The following is a 27,680-nucleotide window of genomic DNA, read 5'->3' on the forward strand; positions in this document are numbered from 1 at the left end:
GAAATGTATAGTCAAATGTATTTATTAATACATGTTGATCTCCCACACTTTTGGGCCGTTTTCAAAAGAGCAGGTATTGGTGTGCCTTGCACCCTGAAGAAGGAGTCATAAATTTTTATTTATGTCTTTATTTTCCTGCAATCAGTGCAGACTTACTTCAAAACAAAACCTCAGGATACCGACATTTTAAGTCTTAGTCGCTCTGCTCCATAACGTACAGGATAGACACATGCATAACAACTACCCCAACTGCATATAAATATCTACTTCTGCATTGTCAAAACATCCTATCTAGTTGTAGGAAAGGGTCTTCCTAGGCTGAGTTTACAAATTACATTTAACCATATTAAGCCTATAACTTAACATTAAAAATGCACTTAAGGGGTTAAAAATGAATTTGTAACATGTCCTGGAAAGCTGGACGCTACGCACATCACTACTGTCAAGCACCAGAAATTCGTTTTAAAGGGTGTGTTTTAGGATGCACCCACATCATTACTTAAAACTCACTAAAAATTAAGGGAGACAGTAACTGCATTATGTTTCAAACTACAGAGATTATGAATGCTTATGGGCTGGCACCAGAAGTTGCCAAGACCTATTGAGGGCTCCACAGACTGCACTACCATCTTGGCTCCCATGGCATAGGGCATACAATATTTTGCTCATGAACCGAACCCAACGAAAACAAGCAATCTGGGTCTCAACTGCTGGTGCAAGGGATTTCTCAATATACACGCCCGATAGGGCTCCGTCTCTAAGGAGCGGTGGTCTTTCTTCCTTTCTTTCTCCCCAACTGAACCTCCTCAGAATGCTGGAGTAAGCCCTGAGAAGGCCTTACATTGTTCCCCAATTATTCTGCAAAGCACCGGGATTTAGCAAGAGATTCATATGATCTACAACCATTTCCCAATTCGTGTTGGGGGTGGGGGTGGGGGTAGGGAAATCCAACACAAAGAGAGAAAATGGCCAGTGTCAAGCCTCTCCATTTGTGCGAGAGTCACACAGTTCTGATGGCAGTGACAAACTGCTGCCAACTTCTTCAGCCATGGGTCAGGATACACAAAGGGCTTGAATGAGGAATGTCAAAACCGGTTCAGATATATTTTAGCACTGAAGGGAGCCGACATCACACCCATCAGAACAAATGCAGACATCTTGCAAATGAAACAGCCCTGGGGCTATTTTTTTACATCTCCGGCTTTCATGAGAGCCTTAATAGCCCTCGCTCGCATCTCAAGCTCCAGGAGTTCCAGCTGCTGCGCTGAAGGCTGGACATCATCTGTTGGAGGAACCGCCAAAGTTGCTGCCTCTGGCTCCTTTGGGGAAGATTCGGCAAGCCCCAGGATCTCGTTCACGCTTTTATCAATGTCCTTCTGGAGGTCGTCTATTGGACCATCTCCACTTCTGACAGTCCTTTCTAGCCCTTCTGAATTATCCTCCTCATTGCATGGGCCTTCGATGTCACTGTCGTATGCGTCTGCGTTGATGCTGAGAACATCGCTGTCTTCTCCCTTGCCTGTAACACAAAATTAACAGAAAGGAAGAATTCGGAAGCCCTTTAAAAATAAAATAAAATTGGCTTTTCATCTTGTGAAACATTTCCTCTGCATACAAATACTCCTTGGCATAGATTTAAGGTATAGGAAAGGTCATCTATAAATTAAAATCAACAGTTTCTCTCTCTCCTCCCCTCCCCCAGCTTTAAGACTGATCTAATTTAGACAAGTTTTAATGCATTTTTATTCCAATTTAGGAGAACATGCAGTAGACCAGAGCAGCAGCGCTTGGAAAATTTATTCCATCGTATGGAATTGCATGATCTATTTTCCTAATTAAAATGTCATAAGGTTTTATATCACAAGGACGCCTCTGCATTACAAAATGAAAGTTGATGTGGGGAGCCTGTGGGGCTGACTGCTGTTTATTATTTTAGAAGTGAATTTAATTCCTGAAGTGCAGTTTAAAAATACTCCTAAGATTCTCGTGTACATTGCAACAAAATAAAATGAGGGTACAGATACCAGCATGCCAATACACTTATTAAGAGATATCTGTGCAAAGACTTTTAATGAAGTGTTTCAATTTAAGTTATCTCAAAAACAATTACGGTGTTCCTATTTGTTCAATTATGATTAAAAACATGGGCTGGGATCCAAAGAACTACTTTCGACATGACCTCAAGGTTTGAGAATTTTAAAAGGCCCTTTGAATGCCAAAACTCCATTCTGCGGTAGTTCATTGGGCTTTTGAAATCCCAGCAGTTCCAAGGGAAAATAAATCATGGAAGATGGTGAACTAGGGTTCTAGAAAGACAAGCCCCAAACTCCCTGAGGTGCACAGAACTAGGGTTACATTTCTCTGGATCCAGGCAATGGTCCTTAGGAAATGGGAGAGTGGACTGACTCCGGCTACAAAAGCTGAGTGTTGTTTACGGGGGGGTTGAGAGAGCTGTTGCTGTTAATTGCTAGTGTTGTTGTATCTTTAGTTTTAGATATTATTGATGTGGAAATTGTTTCCATTCGGTTGTGTACTTTTTGATGTGTTTTATTTATTGTTTATGACTTCTGTTATGTTTGTAATTATGTAAATCTTGTCATGTTGTAAACTGCCTTGAGCATAGTTTCAACTATGGAAAGGAGGCATACAAATAAAATGATGATGATGAAGAAGAAGGAAACGAGTTTGATTCTGACATGACAAATACTCATAATAAAGCATATATTTCTTTGACATCTCGTCCTCAGGTACTATGTATGTGTGATCATTTATCTCTGAAAGTTCTCCATTAACACTCCTTATGTTTGTTAAATGCACAATAAGCCATTCCAAAAGTAAAAAGTGATCAACTTCTTTGATATGGAGAAATGTGTCCGGTAGCACCCTAAGATGAACTTTTAATAAGCTGTTTATTACAAAATGGCATGTATATTTCCTTGAGGAACATAAAAAATTATGAAACTTATGGAAATGAATTGTATCAAATCAATGGAACTCATCTACCAGGGACTGGCTCACATACGTTCATTACTCAATGGCCCTAGCATCAAATTATCTACTCAACATGTGAAGATGCCATCGCAGAGCCAACAATATGGACACAGGTGCCACCACCTCACCCCATCCACAGTGTTTTCTAATGGAGTCAGTTCACACATATTCAAATGAGGACACTTCAAGTTACACACATGCACCTAGAAGCAACCATGTCATCAGGCTACAGTAGAGGAGAAACGGGACTTCAGAACTTCTCCGTCAGCTTAGCTGAGCCATAAGCAACATTCAGCTCCTCCTCCCTCCTTGAATGCTCTCCATTCCAGGTGGCCATTTCTAGAGTTCCACAACTAAGTACTGCTCGGATTTCCTTTTTTCCTCCTCCCTCCCAATCCCTTTCCCTTTTTGTGTCCTTTAGGCTGCAAGCTTGAAGACAGGGATTTATGGGTATCTGTAAGCCGTTCAATGAGCTTTCCCCCTTCTTTTTGCTGAACAGCAGAGAAAATACTTTAAATGTATGAACCAGCCCTTGTTCAATGTATCGAGGCATAACACATTCGCTGTGACACATCCCAACCTACAATTATAGCCTAGGCAAAATTCAGAATTCATTACCTATATTAAAAAGCTGGATTCAAAGACTACTTACCCATTGGTACCTCTTAAAGGACATATGGCCTATTATGGTAAAGATCAATATGTTTCTCTTTGGGAGATTCTTAATGTGCAATGTTTTTAAAGAGACAATGAGAAAACCTTGTCAAGAATTTACACGCAGCCTGGCAACAGCAAAGTGATAAAACACACAACTGCTCATTTGCGCAATTTACTGCGGGAGGCCATGGCATTGCGTTCCTCTGGAATGTGCACATTCTCTGTAAGCCTTACAGTTTAAGGCCTTGACTCACAGATTTGGAGTTTGTTAGGCTGAAGGTTTACACTTGCCCATTTTTATCCATTCTGCCCACAATATAAATGTCACTAACCTCAAGAGTTTTAAATTGATGTGTGGATTAAAACACAGATAGTGTTTCAGCTCACTCTGAAAAGCCTAAAGTAACGCAGCATTCATTTGAGAGCTCCTATATGCCATTTATGATAATAAAAAGGATAGCAGTAGATTAGAACACACTGAAATAATTAACGTGCTTATCAATACTCTGCTGTCATTTTCTTCTTGGAGATTCTGGTTTTTAATTAGCCCTTCCCCACTTGGTCCCAAATATTTTCTTTTACTGGACGGCTTTTGCAGAACTTAGCGGTTTCCCCTCTTCTAGCCTCTCCTTTCAAATCTCCAAGGCTAAAAGTGTTATTGATCTGGTACTATTGCTCATCAGCACCACAGTCACTGATATACTGGAAACCAATACAAAGCAGCCTCTGAACTGCAGTTCCCGAGGATCAAATAATCCCAGCCCTAGTAAAGCTCTGTTTATAAAGGGAATGCTGGTTAATCAGATAACAAAAAAAAATTAAACCTTGGTATCCTTAAAATTAGGGGTGGTTGATTTGACTCTCAAATTTTAATCAAGATGTGATATAATCAGCTGCACAGAAAGAATGGATTCTCTGGGCATTCTACATGACTTTTACCATATTGCAAACTTGTATCTGTTAGGGAAAAGCAAAATGCCATCGCCCATCTGCTTGTTCCCCCAGGGATCTTTCAGGAACCACATTAATTTCTTTAGCTCCCCCATCTACAAAAAGGCAATGCAATGGCTCCATCCAATATCTTTTGCTTTGTCACCGTGAAGATAGATGATGCCAATTTTTATTACGGGGTGCATAGTTCTGACCCCTGAGCCACTTTGTGCAGAATGAAGTAGCCCCTAAGAATCTGGAAGCAGGTTATTCCAGCCTCTTATAACCATCAGTTGCAGCAAGTATGTCGTAAGTAGCAGGTGCAGCAGTTTGGGGGAGAATCAGGGGTCCTGTGGACCTGATTCTGGGAGCATCAGGCTTCATTCTCCTTCCATCCAATGAATGAACAAGATGCATTTCCAGGCAGGGGTTCCATGCATCACAAACTGAGCCCCCCCCCCCCCGCCACTAATTGCCTACTCCTTGGTGGCCAATGGAGCAGGTGCTTGGGGCTGCAGCTCAGACCACAGTGTGCATCTGTGTGCTGCAAAGAGATGGGTGATGTCCCTCATTTGTAGGGCACAGAGACATTGGTGGGATGGATCATGAGGAGGAGATGGTGAGACTAAGACGCATGGTGAGGACAGAGAGAGGGATCTTGGTTCAGGGAACTGAACAGCCCGATCCCATACTTTGATACTGACCTCTGACACTTGCATGAATGGTTGGCAACCACTATCCAGAGAACCATGATCCAGAGAAATTATGCAACCGTGTCTGTCTGCCAAGACTCCCACAGCACCCAGAATGTCCATACACAATTGTATTGTTGATATTGCCAGGCTTTTCACAAATTGCTAATAGGCAAAGTTTCGTTTTTGCAAAAGTCCAAAGAGAATAATTCACCATTCTTTGGCCTTATAATGAGAACCACAACGAAGAACTAGAAATCTTTTTCAACATGTGCTGGCCTCTGCTTATCATGAAAGTTTCTAGATTCTAGAGGCGTGTTGCTGTGCTGTTAAATATTTCAGCGCCTTGGGCTATAATAGTATACTGTATCACAAGGCTAGCTACATGGATGTGAGGGTTTATTTTGGAAAATGGGATGGAGCAGTAAAAAAACCTCTCCATACACATAAAAGGCAATATTCTCTGCTTGATCTTTATACTGGATACTTTCCATTCTCAGCAAGTCCTCTACAAAGGCTGAGCAGCAGAATACATACTACTGAAATTAATCTATGCTGGTTCAAAAATGAGTTGAAGGAAGCCTAGTTTTCCTCTCAAGACAAAAGCAGGAGGAAAGGCTTTAGAAATTCTAGCCTGGCTTTTAAATCTTTTTAGAAAGAAATATCACAACTTTCTTTGTGTGTGTGTGTGTGTGTGTGTGTATGGGTCTTGTGTTTATGAGCAAGGAAGAAAATCTTTAGAAAAGAATACCGTATATTGCGGCGTATAAGACGACTGGGCGTATAAGACGACCCCCAACTTTTGAGAAGATTTTCCTGGATTAAAAAGTAGTCTTATACGCCAGAATATACTGTATTTTCTTTGACTTTTTATGATATAACTGGTATCTGGAGGGGGAAGAAAAATCAATACTGAACACTAAGAGAAATGTATAATAAATGTTCTTCCTCTGCAAAGTAGGAGGCAGCTTTCCATAAAGTTACTAGAAAGTAAACCATTCCACATGTAGCAATTTTACAAATATTAGAAATATACATAGACAATTGTAGCCTATAAATATATTATGAGGAAATCAGCAAAACCAATTTTTTAAAAAACACACACACACACACACACACATACAGAATCACACAACTGATTCAAGAAAATGTGAGAATAAAGCCAAGCTAACCTTTAATCGTGTACTGTATTATTACATAAGAGCCTGACCGACTTACAACTATTAAGTACAGGTGAAACTCGAAAAATTAGAATATTGTGGAAAGGTTCATTTCTTTCAGTAATTCAACTTAAAAGGTGAAACTAATATATGAGATATCTCTCACTTTGCATGTCATGAGTCTATCAAGCCTTTATTTGTTATAATTGTGATGATTATGGCGTACAGCTGATGAGAACCCCAAATTAACAATCTCAACTTTGGGGTTTTCATCAGCTGCATGGCATAATCATCTCAATTATAACAAATAAAGGCTTGACATATCTCGCTTTGCATGTCATGAGTCTATCTCATATATTAAACTCTAGGAGCTAATGGAAACAATTGCTTACATAAATGGACTTTTCCACGATATTCTAATTTTTTCAAGTTTCACCTGTATGCTATATGTTTGCAAAATCAGATCAACTGAACACAGCATTAATCTGATGAGCTTTAAAATGCACACAACAACAAAAGGTGAAAGAAGTTAGACTACATTAGTCTAATTATGAGGCAGATGGTCAAAGCTATAAAACTCTAAGTCAAACAGCCACAGTTGGGGTTTCTTGTTCCTCTGACAAGTCTACCAGACCTATGAAACAGTGGTTTTAAAAGCAGCTGTTAGAAACTTATGCAAAATATGTCATCACCACAGTCTTCTGAGGAGCAGCCCTCAAAAACATCATCAAATAGCCAACTTTGATCCGCAAGGCGTCGTTTTTACTCTTTACCACACATTGCCTACAGTAAAGCAGGCATGAACTCCAAACATCTTCCGACTGCTTTTAACTTGCCAGAGAAGTGTGTGAAAGATCAAAGAAATGGGAATCAATAGGATTAAGGAATGGAAATTCTTTTGCTTTGCTGCAGGGCACTAGTCCATATTTACTTAATGCATTGTTCAAGTGAACAGAATATCTCCAAAGCGAGAAGACATTCTCAACGGAATAAGCCTGGTTCAAAGTTCAGAAGCAATGTTCCAGCACGCTCCTCTCCTGTTGCCAAAGGCCAACGGATCCAAGTGAAAGGGCACTGACCCGAGGGAATGAGACAAAACTATTTTTTTTATAGAAATCATTTATCCTTCTGCTGGAGAATAAGAAGTTACCTACAATCAGCCTGGGCTCTCTACAGAGTTGAAGTCTCCATGGAAGTACAATGCACAATAATCACACAGCCCTACTGCCCTAACAAATGTTTAATTAGCTGAACCGCTTCATTTCCCCCCTTTTTGCAGCTGTAATTTTACATAGTAATAAAAGTCTCTGATGGCATTTTTCTCATTATCTTTTTCATTTTGATAACTTGTATTTATTCTTTCAACTAGGATTGCGAAATTCATTTCCAGGCACTTAATTTCTCTTTCTTTAACCACTTTTCACTCATTTCTGCTTACCCCTCGGCTCTCGCACTTTTCATCGTCAGCATCACAGACTGCAGTGTGGAAGAAGAACAGTTACTAAGTTTTACCATTTATGCCTGCACAGTCTCAAAAAGCTCTTTAAAAGCTAACATCCTGACTAGCACTGTTGTCATTGCCCAAAGCCATCACGAAACCAGTGGCTGATAAAGTCATAAAAAGGACAAAGAAGCAATCACCTGCAACAGTCATCAATTCCCTCTGATAGCAGAGAAGGAAGAGAGGAAGTCTGCAGGAGACATGTCAATTCAGAGGTCATTCCAGAGAGTGCAACAAGCAATATTTAAAGCAGTCTTCACAAAGTCACAGCATCCTGCTAATCGCTTGGCTGCCTTATGAGACCATTTTAATCAAGTTCAATTCCCCCTATTAGCTATTTTTACCATCTTTAAGGAAGAATGGGGCACTTCCTTCTAAAGAGCTGTAAGTAATTACTGGGGATATTTCCTGTGGCAATAAGATACAGAATGATCCTTCCCCATGGCTTGCAGCATGCCTGTCATCACTGGGCAAAGAGGTGAAAACGTTGGCAGGCACAAACCCATACAATACATTAGGACTCACTATTTGGGTTCACACTGGTGTTTCGCTGATGGGTTAAACCCTGACAACCAACAAAACAACTCTTTTTGTTCCCTGTGTGATCCTAAGTCTACTCTCTTCTCCTTCCAACCTTCTTGCTCCTGGGCAAACTGCAGAGATGGAGTGCAAGTTTTGCCCTCTTCCCAACAGTTTCCTTAAGTACTGCACTTTTTCTTGTAGGAACAAAGGACAATCTTTCACTTACACGAAAGGAAGTAAAGGGGTATACTCAGGGGCACCAGTATGGATAGTGATTAAATCTGCCCTTGGTATGGAGAGATAGGAGCAACTCCTTCCCATCATGTTGACAGAAGCTTGGTTACTTTGTGCAATGGGAGCTCCCGCTATATACTGCACCAAATAAACAATGCTCTAAATCTGGGACTCTATTGTACTGTATCTCCCAGAGTCAAAGGGGGAAAGGCTTGAGCCTTCCCACATGAAACAGCCCATAAAACACCCCCCGACATTCCTCCACACACACTTGTGTACCTACCAAAGAGGTCACAGCTATGAAAATAGGCAGCTTGATTCTGAGAGGCCGTTGAAAGGTTTGGAAAAAGACACCTTACTCAGATGGTAAAACAAGATGTCAGAGATGGATGGTGTGCTAGGGAAGACATATCAAGAAGAGGAGAAATGGGTTTGGGGGAAAGTCAGGAACTCTAGATTGGATCACTACTCCTACTAAATATGACAACAAGTACAAATAACACCCAGAGATGGATTCGATCTTTGTTACAGTCTAGAATGACTAAGAAGCATAACCCACAGCCAAAGATGTAAAGAAGAACTGGCATCACAAAGCCATCTTTAGTGAAAATGCTTTTAAAAGGGGGGGGGACACAGCCTATCTACTTGCCCAAAATGCTGACAAACTCCTGGGTTTCATTTGACAACTAGCAGGAGAAGGGGGCTCCTAGAGTCTGAAATTCAATTATATCTTCCAAAGAAAGTTATTCTATCATGCAGCATTGTTTCATTTGCAATCTATTATGTAGTATTTGCAGAGATGACCCAGAGCATTTGTTTCGAGGCAAGTAACATTACATTATTGCTACTGCTCTATTCAGAATGCCAAATGCAGAGGCGGCAGAGTTTAAAGCCTTTTGCAGTTCCTACCTTGCTTTGAGTCCAAAGCTTCCAGTTTGTTGTCTTCCTTCAAAGAAGAAGTAGAATCTATACTATTGTCTTGCCTGAGAACAAACAATAATACATTTCAGTTAGTATACCTTTTATGTTTATAAAAAGAAGCATTTCATATCAACACTCCCATGCCCCCACATTTCATTGTTTGCTTTATTTTGTGAAGCAGGCCTTGCTTATTCAGGCAGTAGTACTGATAACTTCCTTTCTTCTCAAGTTTAATAGGGCTGCCTGAAATGTAATGCTAGTCCAGTTAATGTAATTATATCACTTGCAGGGTAAGCAGTGCCTGCCCAGCTGGGGACACAACTATAGGAATATGTCAATTTTTCTCAATCAGAAATCAGTTTTAACTGCACCCAAGAAGAGTAAATAGAACAGAAACTGAGTGTTACAGACAACATTGTTTTGAAGACAAGAAAACAGCTCTGGCTAGCCCAATACACAACTCACCAGACCACCAAAGCTATAGCTTTCTCCTACCATGTGGCAAGATCTTGTTTTTATCAAGGGCAGAGCAAAATAACTCCACTAAGCCTGAGAAGAAAATTCAACTAATTCCTACATCGTGGACTCAGGCAGTATGCATGCGTAAATAAACCATATATCCAAGGATTAAAAAAAAACCCTACAAGTGTCGATTTTACTTTCCCCCTCAGTGTGGTGGAGCAATCCAAATTAGACATGTTCTAAGGCAAGGAAAACATCCTCTTTTGAAATGCCAGCCTAACTCCTGTCTTCCAATGAGAAGAACTACCTAGAAAATTCTTTCCAGTAGCACCTTAGAGACCAACGGAGTTTGTTCTTGGTATGAGCTTTCGTGTGCATGCACACGAAAGCTCATACCAAGAACAAACTCTGTTGGTCTCTAAGGTGCTACTGGAAAGAATTTTCTATTTTGTTTCGACTATGGCAGACCAACACGGCTACCCACCTGTAACAAGAACTACCTAGTTGGATGTGTCTGGCCAAGCCGGCAATCTACAGAGATATGCTGAATTAAGGTGACAAGAGCTGGAGCTACGAGTCTCAGGTTCAAATCTTGGCTCAGTCAAGAACTCCGTGGTTTATTTCACACAGCGCACCCCCTAAAGTTTAATAAGGGATCTGCTTTGCAGGGCAGTTGTAAGGGTTACTGAGATAAAAGTTATGTTAAATGCTTTGAAAACTTGAAAAGTACGCTACTGTATTAACAGTATTGTATCCCCAGAGCTGCCTTATACCAAGCCAAACCACCGGCTCATCCAAGGTTTCCTACAGGATTATCACCAGTAGATGTTTGGGATCAAACCCAAGACCACCTTAATGCAAAGCGTGTGGTTTACTGCTGAGCTACAGTGCCAGAAAGTGATGCATTCCTTGTCTATTACCCCAGAATTGCCACCACTGTTTTTCCAAAAGAACCTCGCTGAAGAACAAAAAAGAAAAAGACAGCCCCCAAACACCCCTGAGAACATCTGTGCTTGTGAAAGATACAGAACATCACCAACAGAGACCCTAACTGTGAAGTATCTTTGGTTGATGTCAGTGCTATCAAGGAAAGAATCTGGAGAGCAAGTTCCTTGAAAGACATCAAGAGGATGAAAGATCTCCCCAGTAAGGCAACTGCAGAAACACACAGAGAAAACCTGTGGACGATAGGGGAACTGGGCACGGAAGCCCTTCCGAGGGATTAAACATATGAATTTGCCCCACAAAGCAGCAGATCCTAACTCTACTTACAGTGTTCATCAATGCTGCTGCACAGCAATGTATTTATAATTGCTGAGATTAATACTACAACCACAGTACTGATCGTCGATTTTAAAAGTAATCTAGTCTCTGACAGAAAAGTGGGAAAGGTATTTTCAGACATGAACCCACTGGATCATTAAGAAAGAAGGGCAAGGCAAGGATGCAACCTGCAAAACCACAATGTGCAGCCAAACTCCCAGACTTAAGAGGGCAAATCTTCAAAACAGCCTTGCGTATTACACAATCTGCACAAAAATGATAAAAAGATTACTGAACCCACATTTTGGGGTGGGGTGGCGTGATGCTGGTTTAGCTATTTCTACACGTTCACTGAACCCACATTTTGGGGTGGGATGGCGTGATGCTGGTTTAGTTATTTCTACACATTCTCACCAAAATTTGACACATTGCTTTCTGTTTCAAAGGATAGGGGAAATAACTCATAAAGTGCTAAAAAGGATGACATTTTATCTGCTATCTCGCCATGGTGTTCAACTGTCTTTATACAAAGCATGAAAGCAAATGAAAGATTGTAAGACACACTTGAGGAAACAGGATACAGCTCTCCACAGGATTTCAAAATCATGGAAGGCAAGTCCAATTGTTGAGTTTAATGAGCATCTTAGCCATAAAATTATTTTATATTCATCTAACCAATTTCATACCTCAGCTACTTTGTCTAAAATTTGTAATGTACGTATTATGTTAATATGCACATAACCAAAGCATCCAGCTTGCAGGGAGGAGTTAAATTTAACATTACAAGGGTAGTGTCATCCTAACTTACATTTCAGAGGTTTAGCTCTAATGGCGTATGTCCACCTCTGTTAAGTATTGTAACTCAACTATGATTAAAGATAATTTTTAAAATGGGGGTGCATATAAAAGCAATTCATTTTTAACGAGATCCCTGAAAAAAAATCCATCTGTCCACAAAGAGGAAACCTTTTTCCTGCTGCCCCTGGATTTGTCTCCACAAGCCTCCTTGACTAAATTAATACAGAAGCTGCCAAATATTCCAATGGGCTCCTCTCATCTCAATTCACTTCTGTTCAGTACCAGGTGCTGCTACAGATTCAGCCCTCATGGCAAAGTTTTCCTATTGAACCCCCAAACCTTTGAAATTATTACAGATATTAAGACATTTACGCAGAACATATAGATGCGTGTGTGCAGGGCAGCAATCATTTCATGATTATGAAGGAGAAAATTGGTACTGGGTTCAGAATGCAACATTGGCTTCCGTTCAAAAAAATAACAGCAACTAAACTTTAAGCCTCTAAAGTTGCAGAGGTAAATTTCAAACCTATGAGGAGTAGCAGAGTCATGAAAGAGCACCAAATGCAGGCAAATAAGTTTGATACTACACTTGATCTTAGCCAAAAGGCCGAGAAGCGAGAAGGCTACAATAAAAACTAGGTTGTGGGATACTGAACGCCAGGAACTAACAGTAGCAGCAGAGAAAACAACTACCTGACATTCAGAAAAAACCTGAAGGCAGCCCTTTTTAGGGAAGTTTTTAATGATTGATATTTTTGTATTTGATTTCTGTTGGAAGCCGCCCAGAGTGGCTGGGGAAATCCAGCCAGATGGGCGGGGTACAAATAATAAATATTATTATTATTATTATTATTATTATTATTATTATTATTATTATTTTCAACTTTCTTGGGTACATGAAACTAACCACAATTACCTTGAATTTCTGCTTAACCCTAAAGAAAGAAGGTCATTTTCGCTGGCCAGGTTTAATTCAAATCCATCAAACCTCCTCTGGGGAAGGTTCTCAGGCAGGGTGGAAGGAGAAAGAACTTGCCCATGTGAAGACCACCTGGTGGAAACCCTTACACATATGGTTCTTAACTGTAAACTATATGCTGATCTCCGCCAGCGATTTCTAGACCAACTCTGCATCCCTAAATGGAAACCAGAGTTGGAGGTCATACATTTTCTATTACTGGGGAATGATCAGGAGCTCACTAAGTTAGTGGCTAAAATTCTCCATTTGGTTTTTTGTCATCAAAATACAATGCAGACGTCTGATCTTCCTGGAGACCTAGTGATGTGACGATAGACTGCTCTGCCTCCTTTCTTTTAGCAAATGTTTTGTGCCACTGGGGAAGTGGTAATTCTGTGTTGATTTGTTTTGAATGTTTGTATGTTATGCCAATAAAAGGTTTTTTTTGGGGGGGGGATAACTTTGATTTAGGCTACAGCAAGCATGGATAACTTCATTTTGGCCAGAAGGCTGTATTCACCCTTGGCCAACCCACTGGGAAAATACATGATGAGCAGAGCGGAAGAGGCAACTCTCCTCCCACAGCTGATGGGGGTGCAAACTGGCCTCTCCTTGTTCATCAGATCAATCATTTGCTGAATGAAGAGGGAGTGGTTTGCATCCCCACCAGGGTGCTGGGCTGGGCAGACAGGCTGAAACTTCCTTGGCACAAAATTTTATTTATCCCAATCCAGAATATCTGAAGCTGTTTGGTGTAAGGTGTGTACAACCCTGAGCATCGGTACAGATCCAGCGCACTACAAGAAAAGGAACCTGGCAATCATGTCCCTGGCATTCGTATCCCTCATTCCTAACCAACCACAGGATGAAGACATCGGCTCCGAAATTAGTGATAATGCTGTTATCAAGTATTGCTCATTGGCAAACAGGGATGATCTGGCACAGTCATCTGGTTTGCAGAAGGGAAATGTACCAAAGGATATCTGCTCTAGGATAATATAGCTCCTGCTGTCCGGAGTCGTCCTGCCAAATTTCATTCAGCAATCAGGATTGTTCATTTGGCAACAGCCTCAATAGCAAGTTCTTGATTTCCAATTATGCAGCTTATTTTAAATACTGGTCATGGAAATAGTGATTTTCAACATATGAGCTGTACCAAGTTTTCTGACCCCTGAACAGAGCACTGCAAAACTAGCTGCAGACTATGTGGTACCTGCTTGAGATCAACCACTTCGGTAGAAAGGTACACATACTAATACAGACAATCTGCTGTCCAAAACACTTTGTCACTGAGCAATTCTTATGCTGTCATAAAAAGGCTTCTTGATGTAATGGCACAACTCTTAAGTTTAATACACATGGATTTTCTGCCATCTTGTGGCCAAATGTTGCAAAGATTAGATGCTTTATTTTTTAGATGCTTAGTATTAACCGAAATAACTAGCTGATATGTGAGTCACTTAGTACATCTCATTCACATTGAAAGCACAATTCACATGCATTTCTACTCGAAGTAATCCCCACTGAGTTCAATGGGATTTACTCCCAGGCAACTGTAAAAACTGCCGTTTAAATGTTGATTGACGCCAAGAAGGCCCCATACTATGCTACTCACAAGCAGCCACCGAAAAGAGGCTTGGTAACCCAGCAACCTCTGCCTTCTCCCAACCCTATTACATAACAAAATGAATCCAAATTATCCACGCCGATTCATCCCTGGGCAATTAACAGCCAACCTAAAACAAAAAGATCCTATTTGCAGTCATGGGAAGGGTGCCAAGCTGATTACAGGCAACTCCCATTTTGCGCACGTTCAAAGCATGTATGACCCTGCACATGTGTGACATTTTTGGACCAGAAAGAGGATGGAATAGGCTCCATCAGCACACACAATGACCCAGAACGCAACTCCCACACAAATCGGGGGTTGCCTGTATGCAAACAGTCTTGGAGTTGGCTGGTTTTCCTACTTTATGCCATGATTTCAGAGCAGCAGCATACATGCCCTTGTACCATAGGATCTGATGGAGGATATGATTAGGATTCTCTGTTCAAGGCACATTGGGCTTCAGAAGATTTTGCCAATTTAACTAACATTTCAATGGGATCTCACCAAGGCTCGCTGGGTTTTTACAAATGCTCAGCAAGGTTCACTGAAGTTTCATTTCACTAATGTTTTTGCAAATTTCCACCAGAGTTTTGAGGCAGTTCAGCCAAGATCTCACCATGGGTTTACCTGGGATTTCACCAACACTTCAAAACAAAATTGTCAGCACAAACTTTTAAATAAACTCTCAGAGGACAGTTAAAATTAAATTTGCTCATTACAATTACTTACTGGCTAATAGATTCAACTGCCGTCTTCTCTTCCCCACCATTAGCCTCTTCATCACTGTCGGAGTCAGCTTCATTCTCACCTTGAAATACAACATCAATGTGAGATGCTATACAGTGTGGCAGCATTTTTCTGCCTCATTAATACATGCATCGGTAAATACTGTTATGACTGTCAAATGAAGAGACACAGCCCACCTGCTTGACTAAGGTACTCAACAGAAACCATTTGGAGCTAGCTGTAGTCTGTGAGGCAGACAGTGGCCTGAGTTTTGAAGATGGCTGGCAATAAGGAATCATAGCACGTCCCAAGGCTATATTGTTTGGAGAGCCAGGGGCAGGGGGAGATATGATGCTTCAGCGACCAGCAATAAGTAAGTGGCTGGCTGCTTCTCTGCACCTCCATGCTTAACTTGGTAGCTTTGCAAACAAACAACTACTACAAACACAGAGTAAGTCTTCAGTACTTTCACCACAAGGAAAAAGAATCCTTATAAAAGGTTTCCCTGGAAAATTTCTGTCACATGGGTAAGAGGGAAAAAATGCCACCCAGCCCAATAGTCTTTGCCAAAGGAATAACATAAAATTAACCCTATCTTCTTTTACAGCATAGCCATTTATATTAAACTATTGTAGTAGTATTTGTACAGAAAACAGGTATTCCTTTTTCTTATGCAAACACACACACACACATGTAATACAGGCCACAGAGTCTGTTCAAGGACCTGTTCTCATATTACAGCTCTGAGAAGTCTATAGATATAACATATATTCAGCAACACATTTAAGAGTTGGGCAACTTCTGTAACAGAAGTTCAGCACTAAAGCTAAAAGGGTAACTAACAAGGAGGAGTTAATACTATTTTAAAAAATTAAGCCTGATCATACAACGCTCATTAATGTAAATAACTGATGGAAAGCTTATGGGGGCTGGTTTTCCGGTCCTCAGAGCAAAAAGGAAAGCCTAATATAACCACAAGTAGATCTCTTGTGAGCAGCTCCTCTGAACGCTGTAGCCATTAATTTTAAGTATCTCTATAACAGGGTTCCAAGTCTTGACTGCCCTCATTTGCTCAAAGCTTCTCTTCCGATCTGTCTTCTAGGCAATTGCCATGCTTCTCTGCTACATATACAATTAAGCACCCATGTACTTGGTGTTCATTAGGCGCTCCAATATGATACAGTAGTGCCTACCTTCAAGAATTCTCAATAACTTCTTCTCAGACAGGAGCTCCAACTGTTCAAGACAAAGCCTTTTGATTTCTTCTATTGAACAGTCCTAAGGAAAGAGAGGGGGGACTGTTATGAACGGTGCTTGCAATTAGCCAGATGCCACACGCATTTTGCACCTATCGGCCATTTGCGACTAAGTGAAGATTGGCAACTACAATCCTGGTTTAAGGTGCCATTTGGCACCTAGCTTCTATATCTGAGTTTATATCACTATTTATACACCACGGGCCAGATTCAAGTAGCTGAGCTAGCAGGAGCCAACAGGAGTCGCCCTGCTAGCACAGCAGGGCTTCCTCCCATGTGCCCTGTCCCCTACCCCAATTGTCTATGGAAGAGTTGGGAGAACTTCCAGAATGAGAGGCTGGGGAAGAGGGGAGACCATTCCGTTCAGTGGCAGGTGATCTCCTTGTTTGAATTTCACCCTGTTTTTTTGTTTTTGTTTTTATAAAGACAACCAACAACAACAACAACATACGATCTGGAAACTAAACCCAAACTTAAAACATACGATCTGAATTAGAAATTTTATTAAGATGGTTTTGCAAAAAGACAATTGTAAGGAAGTAGCAGAGTATGCCAAATCTGAACACTGGCTTTCTTCTTGGCTTTCCCAAGGCAGGCATTGCAGCCAGTTGTGCCTCTCTTCTGATGGAAGGCATCCTAATCCAGCAGGGGCATATGTTGGCAGAAAGGGTAGCCACCTGTGCACATACCCCAATCTGCTCAAGAGTGCTGGGGGACCCTTTGAATGGCGTGGCAAGCGCAGCAGGAGATTGCAGGAGAAAGGAAGAAACTGCAAAAACTACCTCTCCCCTCTTTTTCACCTCATGGACGTTTCTGCTGGATCAAACAGCCTTCTGTCAGTGGGGGTCATACAATGAAATACAACCCAAGGGCACTTCTCAAATTCCCTAATGCTGGCAGTTGGATATGGATTATTCCAGCCACTGTTTCTCATTAGTACTGCTTGAGTAAAACGAAGAAGAAATACAACTTTCTGAAAAATATCACTCTCACCCTAATAAGGCTTTCGGTATCTCTGTTTTCATTCCTGGTAGTTAATTGTGTTAAGTCTGCTGCAGCAAAGGAACAGTCTTGTGCCATAAGACTCTTAAACTATTTTCATAAAAATCATTCAGAAGACTTCTTGTTTTTACTTTACACTTAACAGAGAATTTTAGTGGATCAGCCCGTGAAGAATTATACAGGTAGTTTAAGCCTTAATTTTGAGAAATGGGGCGAATGCAGATATAATGTAACAAGTGTTATGAGGCACCAGCCTTGGAAACAATCTTTTCTGTAACACTACCCCTTCCTGGAATTAAATTTTATCATTTGCCAGCATCAAATTAACTGTGAATAAGGCTAACCAAGGTTTCCCTAAACGTAAGATTTAAACCCACTTCAAACTCTAGTGTGATTTATTAAAATGTGCTTCCCTTTTCTTTTTCTTTGAAGCATTAAGTGAATAGAAAATAAAAATCAACCAATAAGTTTTGTTGATGTTCCTGAGATCTGAGAAGTTACAACAATGGAGTACCAGGTTCCTTCCCCGATGCTGGCTGGCTTTTTTTGCAAGAAGCATAGCATTGCAGATCAAGGTTCTGTTTTGAATTACCTTATCCAGCTGTTAGTGGCCCCTCAAAAAAGCAGTATGTCACATTTATTAATCCCTCATTTGCCTTTGGCTCCATTGATCGGCATCATCAATAAGAGGAGTAGCTAATTTTTTGCAGAACATATTGACTTATGACCAACCTTCTCAGGTCTGCAGCACAAAAGTGGGCACAGCCAACTGGTTGATATTTCCTACCAGTGTGGTGTAGTGGTTAAGAGCGGTAGACTCGTAATCTGGGGAACCGGGTTCGCGTCTCCGCTCCTCCACATGCAGCTGCTGGGTGACCTTGGGCTAGTCACACTTCTCTGAAGTCTCTCAGCCCACCTACCTCACAGAGTGTTTGTTGTGGGGGAGGAAGGGGAAGGAGAATGTTAGCCGCTTTGAGACTCCTTTGGGTAGTGATAAAGCGGGATATCAAATCCAAACTCTTCTTCCCTTCTTCTTCTTCTACCATGAGACCCATGATGTAATTTCTGCTAAAGATGCCTAAATGGACTTTGAACATGTAAAGAATTCCAAGTCTTCATTCTGGTACATTAAAATTGCATCTGATCACAAAAAGTCCCCCACCCATAGACCCAGTTCAGATTTTGAACTATGCCCACAGAACAGCTGACTAGACAGTAAATTATTTAATAAGCTAACATATGACCATCTTTGTGTATGTTGATCAGGCCAGATCAAAGACATTGTGTGTTGTATTTTTTATTGCCCCTTTTTACAATCCACCTAGGAAGATTCCTCTATTCATTCGAAGTTTGTTTTTAAGAAGGGCAATCAGATTATTTCAAAATCAGGGCTGCAAGCTGGTGTATACAACTTTGTAATCTAAAGGATAACATTCCCACTACCTGCACATGTAGAGCTATGGGCTACGTTATAGATCCAAAGCAGTGTTGACTCTGCCAAGGAGATTTTTAAAAATCTAAATTATCTGGGGAGTGTTATGATTTTAAGTTTCAATAATTTGCAGTTCTAAAATCTGAAATGTTTTAAACTTATATTGAATTGTCTTTTTGTGTGCGTGTGTGTGTTTTATATTGTAATAGACACTGGCTACATACAACAAAAACCTGACTGTGGTAATGGTGTTTTAGCATTTCCAGCAATTCCCATCTTCCCGAACTCCTTGCCTGATGGAGTCAAGATTCTACATAATCCCATATCTATGATAGACTTGTAAACAGCCACTTGTCTGATTACTTCCAAGCAGGCTGAGAAGTTCCTACAAATTTCTCTTCACAGGCTTTTTAGGACATGAACATGGGAGCATGGGAACATGGGAGAACAAGGACTAACTAAAACATTTGGGAGGTAGTAACATTTCCAAGGCTGCTCTATGGAGTCTACCAGGGCCAGCCCACCCATGAAGCAAGGCGAGGCAACTGCCTCAGGTGGTAGCAGACCCTCCAAGTGTCCCTATTTTCCAAGGCCAGTCCCAGATTTAGAGACGCCTCCCTGGTTTCTGATTTGATTTGTCCTGTTTTCCCTTAGGACATTCCTATTTTCATCGGAGAAATGTTGGAAGGTATTGGGGTTATGCGAACCCGAGCCAAGGAGATATACATACAGTGGTACCTCGGGTTACAGACTCTGCTAACCCTCGAGTTAAGAACTTTGCTTCAGGATGAGAACAGAAATAGGGCAGCGGTGGCACGGCAGCAGCGGGAGGCACCAGTAGCTAAAGTGGTTCAGGGCAAGAACGATTTCAGGTTAAGAACAGACCTCCGGAATGAATTAAGTACGTAACCAGAGGTACCACTGTACACCCTTGGAAGGCATCTAAAGGCAACCTTGTACGGTATAGGGATTTTTTTATGTTTAATATATGTTGGAAGCCACCCAGAGAGGCTGGGGCAACCCAGTCAGATGGATGAGGTATAAATGAATTGATATTAATATTAATAGGACATCCCTGTTTTCATTTGAGAAATGTTGAGAGGGTATGTGGTAGGGGGCAGCAGACCTACCCGGTAGCTTCCAAGCAATGCATGTCCCGCTGCCGCAGTAACAGCAACGGCTGTGGCACATTCCTTGGAGGCTGGATCTGCTCTCTCCTCTGTAGCCCTGCTATGCCACCTGTACAGCAGCCTCTCTGCCCTGGAGGGGTGGGGGGCACCGTTTTGTTGTTTTCCTGAGGTGCCAAAATGTATTAGGCCGGACCTGGTGTCTGCAGTGGAAGAGGAGCTCAGTGTAGCTGGCAGGCAAAGTGTTGCTTTGGAATCTGCTCTGCAGCCCTAGGGATGAACTACAAGAAAAACAGCGTGGTTAAGGGAGCATTTCTGTTCCCAGTCCAAATTTTACAAAATCTTTTTCTCCAGAAATGCTGAGACAAGATTAGTGTATCATAAAAATGAACATACCGTATATACGTGAGTATAAGCCGACTTTTTCAGCCCATTTTTTGGGCTGAAAAAGCCGCCCTCGGCTTATACACAGGTGAAGCGGGCGGCTGCAAAGGGACAAGCGGCAAGAAAGGGATCCTTTCTTGCTGCTTGTCTCCCCTGCCCTGCCGATCCCCCATCTGTGCCTGCTCTCTGATCCCTCGTCCTGTGCCTGCTCTGTGCGAGGATCGCCTCCTCCTCCTCCTCCCGTCCCTTCTCCCCGAAGGGGAACAGAGGTAGCGACGGGAACAGCGGGAGCAGGACAAGTATCGAGCAGGCGCGCGAGCCGGCTCAGCCCCAGAGAGCCTGTTGCTTTTGCCCCCATCCCATCCCAGCTCAGTCCGCCATAGAAACTGCCCACCCTGAAACTACCCACCCCTGAAACCTTCCCAGAATCTGCTCCCTTAATTCCTCCCTGAATATGCCCCCTCCCCCTGAGCCCTCCCTGTAAAGAGACCCTTTCTTTCCAAGCCTTCCCTCTTAACCCCTGCCCATCCCAGCTCTGCCCACTGTAGAAACTGCGCTGAGACTCTATGATCCTGTGCCTGCTCTACCCCTGCCCATCCCAGCTCTGCCCACTGTAGAAACTGCGCTGAGACTCTATGATCCTGTGCCTGCTCTACCCCTGCCCATCCCAGCTCTGCCCACTGTAGAAACTGCGCTGAGACTCTATGATCCTGTGCCTGCTCTACCCCTGCCCATCCCAGCTCTGCCCACTGTAGAAACTGCGCTGAGACTCTATGATCCTGTGCCTGCTCTACCCCTGCCCATCCCAGCTCTGCCCACTGTAGAAACTGCGCTGAGACTCTATGATCCCGTGCCTGCTCTGCGCAAGGCATCGGGGAGGGAAAAGTGGGGAGAAAGTGCTCCTCGATGCTTTTCCTCTCCTATGCCTTGCACAGAGCAGTCACTGCTCTGTGCGAGGATCGCCTCCTCCTCCTCCCGTCCCTTCTCCCCGAAGGGGAACAGAGGTAGCGACGGGGGCAGGGGGAGCAGGAGGAGGACAAGTATCGAGCAGGCGCGCGAGCCGGCTCAGCCCCAGAGAGCCTGTTGCTTTTGCCCCCATCCCATCCCAGCTCAGTCCGCCATAGAAACTGCCCACCCTGAAACTATCAACCCCTGAAACCTTCCCAGAATCTGCTCCCTTAATTCCTCCCTGAATATGCCCCCTCCCCCTGAGCCCTCCCTGTAAAGAGACCCTTTCTTTCCAAGCCTTCCCTCTTAACCCCTTCCCCCATCCCAGCTCTGCCCACCCTAGAAACTACCCACCCTGAAACTTTCCCAGAATATGCCCCCTTGCCCTTGATGCCCTCCCTAAATATGCCCCAACCACCCCTGAAACCTTCCCAGAATCAACCCCCTTCCCCCTTAATCCATTCCAGAATCTCCCCCCTTAATTCCTCCCTGAATATGCCCCCTCCCCCTGAGCCCTCCCTGTAAAGAGACCCTTTCTTTCCAAGCCTTCCCTCTTAACCCCCGCCCATCCCAGCTCTGCCCACCCTAGAAACTGCCCCCATCCCAGCTCTGCCCACCCTAGAAACTGCCCACCCTGAAACTTTCCCAGAATATGCCCCCTTGCCTCTCATGCCCTCCCTAAATATGCCCCACCCACCCTGAAACCTTCCCAGAATCTGCCCCCTTCCCCCTTAATCCATTCCAGAATATTCCCCTTGCCCCCTGAAATGTACCCACAATATGCCCCCTTACCCCCTGAGCCCTCCCTGTAAGAGACCCTTTCTTTCCAAGCCTTTTATTGGTATTTATTTTTATTTTTGAAATTTACCAGTAGCTGCTGCATTTCCCACCCTCGGCTTATACTTAAGTCAATAAGTTTTCCCAGTTTTTGTGGTCAAATTAGGTGCCTCGGCTTATATTTGCGTCGGCTTATACTCGCGTATATACGGTACGTGCTTTTCTTGCCAACTGGAGCATTCTATGATATTCTTATATATAGCCAGAATACTTATTGTGTGGTTTTTACTTTATTTTTAAATCCTGCCTGCCCCCAATTTCAAGTTGCTTTATTTTCAAGCAAGGATGTCATAAGTCTGTTGGGAGTAGTGTTCTTTTTTAATTATAAATTACTTATTTATAAACTGCCAGGCTGCCACACTCATCTCTGGTGGTGTAGTGTCCAATTAAAGAAAAAATTCAACATCCCTGTGGAAATGCTATAATTATATACTACATTATTCCATATGCCACAGTAATTAAGGTTATTTACATTTGCAGCCTGCTTCATTCCAAGGGCTCCACAACAGTATTTATTAAAACACACACATACACAAATATATAAACTTTGAAAGCCTTTGTAGCAGTCTGATCTTAGTACTTGCTGAACTAGCTTGTAAGTGCATAGGATACACACTGCATAGAGCTGCAAGTTTTAACTGGCAAGTTAATCAATTAAAGCTTAGGTTGATTAATCAGTGCAATACCATTTTAATAGGTAAGAGTACATTTTAATTGGTGGGGTTTTGAGGGCACATGCCCATTTTTAAGGCTATGCAAATTCTCGTGGGCTACTGTAACACTCAAAGAGAAAATGGACTCACATGTTTCCTTTCAACAATGTGAAGCGGCTTTTGTTTATTACAATGTTTCATAAACTAATGATAGCTGAGGCACACTTTCTTAGGGAATGAAAACTTAACCCAAATTAAACACTAATAAGTAGCACTTACCAGTGGAGGAACCCATTCTCTATGGGAGTCACTTTCTCAGTGTGCCTTCTGGTTGGGAAAATGCAGCCCCTAACTAGTGATTCATGCAGATAATTGATGTGCTACCTCTTCTGTGGCAAGAAGGGCAAGAAGGGCACACAGAAGCCTTTCTCTAATGCATTACATAGGGCAAATTAGAAGTGCTCTTGAACAACAGAATTTAGGAATTCCTGAGTTACTAAATTATAAATTATCATACTCCACTTTCAGTTTCTTAGAAAGATACCTACATTAAATGTTTTTAAACTGCAAATTGATTTAGCAATAATCAATTAACCAACCCGTTAAAAAAAGAAGAGGCATCAACTAAAAATTATCTAAAACAAAATCGAAAATTCTTTCTAGTAGCACCTTAGAGACCAACTGAGTTTGTTCCTGGTATGAGCTTTCGTGTGCATGCACACTTCTTCAGGTATCTGAAGAAGTGTGCATGCACACGAAAGCTCATACCAGGAACAAACTCAGTTGGTCTCTAAGGTGCTACTAGAAAGAATTTTCGATTTTGTTTTGACTATGGCAGACCAACACGGCTACCCACCTGTAACTAAAAATTATATAATTAGTTGAAGGTCCCAACGTGGAAAATTGTGCCATTCTGAAACATAAGCCATGGCATTTTGTTGGCGAAAGCCGATATTTAAATATGAAATTTGGATATAGGTTCCCTCTTTATGGCAATGTAGTGTGACACATGTATGTATGTATGTATGTATGTGTTTGTTTGTTTATTGTATATTCTACCCTTCTCTCCCTGAGCTCTTTCCACACCAGCAGGTAATTATAAGAACTACTATGTCACTTTAAGAATGGGTGCTGATTTTTCTCTTCCCTCCTCATTCCCTTTCCCTTTTGTGTCATGTCTTGTAGACTGTAAGCCTGCAGGCAGGCTTGTTTTTATTGGTCTTACATAAACTGTTAAGAGCCTGTACATAAACTCTGGGAGCCTGTACAGTTAAAGAGCAGGATAATAACACCTTCCATAAATATTTAAAATATAAATGCAGGCATGGCTCCTTAAAAAGTGAACCTGACTCCTTTATATTTTTTATTGAATCTATGCATGTACAGTCGTACCTTGGTTCTGGAATGCCTTGCGACTCAAACGTTTTGGCTACCAAACACCGCAAACCTGGAAGTGAGTGTTCTGGTTTGTGAACGTTTTTGGGAAGCTGAACGTCTAATGCGGCTTCCACAACTTCTGACTGAGTGCAGGTTTTCAAACGTTTTTGGAAGGTGAACGGAATTCTGGAACGGATTCCGTTCGAGAACCAAGGTACGACTGAATATACATCCAGTATCATAGCCATAATTAAAGACAAAGAAAAAATGATCAAGGAAATAACCATAGCAATGTTCTAATTAAAATTAAGGATTTCAGTGCGTAACAGAAAATGTCCCATTTCCAATGAAGCACCAAAACCATTCAGTTTCCTTACTATCTTAAAAGCTAGCCAACTGCACATGTCAGGGTAATAAATTGATAATAAACATATACTGTTTAATTTCTACTGTACAGATGTCAACAGAAGGATAATGACTATTACACTACGTGCAGTTAAGCTACTGAAACCCCACTTGAAAGGGATTTAAGCAATCTCTATGGAGCCAACAGGGCAGCACACCTTTAATTTTTGAAATATTTTTTCAATCCTGATAAAAGAGAATATTTTAACTGTAGAATGAAGCAGGGTTAGATGATATCAGAGTGGTTATAAATAATTAAAAGCCAGAACATGTAGCAAGAGGCTTAACCTTTGTTATGGAACATTCAGATGTTCCCAATAAATGCTGAAGCGGTTCAGCTTTCTCCAAAATTTGCCAGAATAGGTGTATTTCAGTACCTTTAAGACATCAGGCAGCATTTTCTGTACTTTCTTCTCCCCTATGATACAAAAGCACTGCTGAAGCATTTCCTTCTTATCTGTGATGTAGAAACTAACTGGCTTCAATTGCACGCTGAGATCTAATCCACCTTCTTCTAGGTCACTGGGTTCGTCTTCCACATCCTCATTTTCTAGAACTTGTGTAGTAGTACATTTTGCTTCCTAAATGATGACAGAGAAAACCATTTCAAATCATGACCCAACACAAAAAAACTTGCTTATGTAGTAATATCGGCAACTAAGCTTTGACTACAGAAGTAACAGTGCAAGTCATTTCATGTCTACGCAGAAGTAAGTCCCACAAGGTTAGATGGGTCTTACTCCCAGGATATAGGATTACAGCCTGAATGAATGAAGCTTCTTATATAGGCTCCTAATACTGTTGTCTAAAATACAAATGCAATGCTTAAGATGCTCCATAAAGTTGGTGTTCAGTTTTGCATTTTGAAGTTACTTGAAAGATCACAGAGTCAGCAAAGTAGTTTACAGGTGAATGCTGCAAAAGGAAATCCACCAGAATAGTTATCTCTCAAAATATTATGCTACCCAGTAAAAGGAAATGAGAATATATTGGGGGGGGGCGTGGGCGTGAAACAACACATTCAAAGCACTGTGGTTACTTTCTCTGTTCTTCTCACATCAGCCCTGTAAGGCAGGCCAGTACTGTCATCACCACATTACAGGCAAGAGGTTGAACTCAAGATACAGTAGTCTGGCCTGTGGACACCTTGTGAATTCATGGCTGTGAAATTTGAGTATCTGGTTTATATTTTTAAAGCTGCAGTCCTATGCAAACCTACCCAGAAGCAAGCCTTGATTCAAAGTAAACATGCATAGGATCAGTCAGAAAGCTGCTCTATTACACCAGATCTTAAGAATGTTCAGTTTGGTGTAGTGGTTAAGAGCGGCAGACTCGTAATCTGGGGAACCGGGTTCGTGTCTGCACTCCTCCACATGCAGCTGCTGGGTGACCTTGGGCTAGTCACACTTCTCTGAAGTCTCTCAGCCCCACTCACCTCACAGAGTGTTTGTTGTGGGGGAGGAAGGGAAAGGAGAATGTTAGCCGCTTTGAGACTCCTTCGGGTAGTAAAAAGCGGGATATCAAATCCAAACTCTTCTTCTTCTTCATGTAACATACAATTAACGTATCAGTAACTTCCTTGCAAAAGGTAGTGATGCCTTCTAGCTTAAAAAAAAACCTTAAACAAATTCATGATGCAGGATAGGTTTGTCAGTGGCTGTTAATCAGGACAGCTAAAAGCAGAACCATATTGAGAAGTGGACAGTCACATTTGTGATTAGCAGTTACTGGAGTAAATGTTTTTTTAAAAAATATATGGCGATGATTATGTTCCATAGTTAAGCCACCCAAAGTGGCTGGGGACCCCCCCCCCCATGGGAGGGGTATAAATAATAAATGTATTATTATATTATTATTATTAGTTAGTTAGTTAGTTAGTTGGAGACAAAAATGTTAACCTTGCTAGGCTGTTAGTCAAATTGACCAAAACAATTCATAATTTTACCCCCACCACTCAAATTTTCAATATAAACGTTTTTGGTATTTCTTATTTGATTTTTGAAAAGCTTCCCCCCCCCCACACACACACACATTTTGGGTTTCCACCTTTTGATGTGCTGCAACAGATTCTGTATAAAGTTGGGTCACTCTGTAACAAAAACTGGGTTGCAAACAAGTAAACGGAACAGCTGTTCATAGCAAATGGACACAAGTCCAGGAATATGGGGAACGTTGCTTCAAAACCTCAGAAAGCTGAATCCAAACGTAATATAAATTAATAATAATAACAATAATGATAAGTGCCATCCACGTAAGCTGCGCTTTACAAATACTGAAAGGTCCACTCCCAGGGCTGTCAGAAAACAGCCACAAGAAACACGCGCGGGGCCGCCAAGGCACTTTGCGCATGCGCACACCGGCCCGGCCCGGCCCGGCCCCGCCTTCCCTCAGGTCAGCCCCGGCGGCGGTTACCTCGGCCAGGCCTTGAAGCGACTCGGTGCTCCGGCGTTTCCTCTCGGTGCCTCCTTCCTCCAGGCAGCCCAGGCGGGAGCGGTGCCGCTTCTTCTCCTTGGGAAACTTGCGCCCCGTCATGACGGCGACCCGAGAGAACCGGCTTCGGTGGCGTCGGCCGCGCCCTCTTCCCGCGAGCCTCTCGTCACAGAGCGACGACGCCTTCGCCTCGTCCGGCGGGCGTGCGTCGCGCTTTGACGACGTCACCCGCGCCGCGCCCACCTAACATAGAGCTAGTGAAGAGGTAGAGTGGATCGTTCTGGAGAGGCTGGAGGTTCCGGTTCCAGCTGGTCCAGAGAGGGAGAGATTGGGGCAGAAATGGAGGCAGGAGGAGTCCGTGCTCCGAATATGCCTTTATTGCATGTGGGAAATAAGTGAGAA

The 27,680-nt window shown here is 42.2% G+C and overlaps 1 protein-coding gene and 1 pseudogene across 1 annotated transcript; both read right to left on the minus strand.

Annotated features, from left to right (window-relative positions):
* On the minus strand, nucleotides 1-27,427 carry CAAP1 (caspase activity and apoptosis inhibitor 1). The gene is made up of 6 exons (XM_033173729.1): nucleotides 27,261-27,427; nucleotides 25,226-25,429; nucleotides 16,621-16,705; nucleotides 15,431-15,509; nucleotides 9,597-9,670; nucleotides 1-1,519 (listed from the first exon to the last, which is right to left on the minus strand). Exons 1-6 carry the CDS (start codon nucleotides 27,378-27,380, stop codon nucleotides 1,182-1,184), a joined length of 900 nt encoding a protein of 299 aa, XP_033029620.1. The 5' UTR covers nucleotides 27,381-27,427; the 3' UTR covers nucleotides 1-1,181.
* LOC117061330 lies at nucleotides 12,665-12,753 on the minus strand (annotated as a pseudogene).
* Nucleotides 27,428-27,680: the final 253 nt, after the last annotated feature.

Source organism: Lacerta agilis, chromosome 16 (assembly GCF_009819535.1).
Source record: "Lacerta agilis isolate rLacAgi1 chromosome 16, rLacAgi1.pri, whole genome shotgun sequence".
NCBI lineage: Eukaryota > Metazoa > Chordata > Lepidosauria > Squamata > Lacertidae > Lacerta > Lacerta agilis.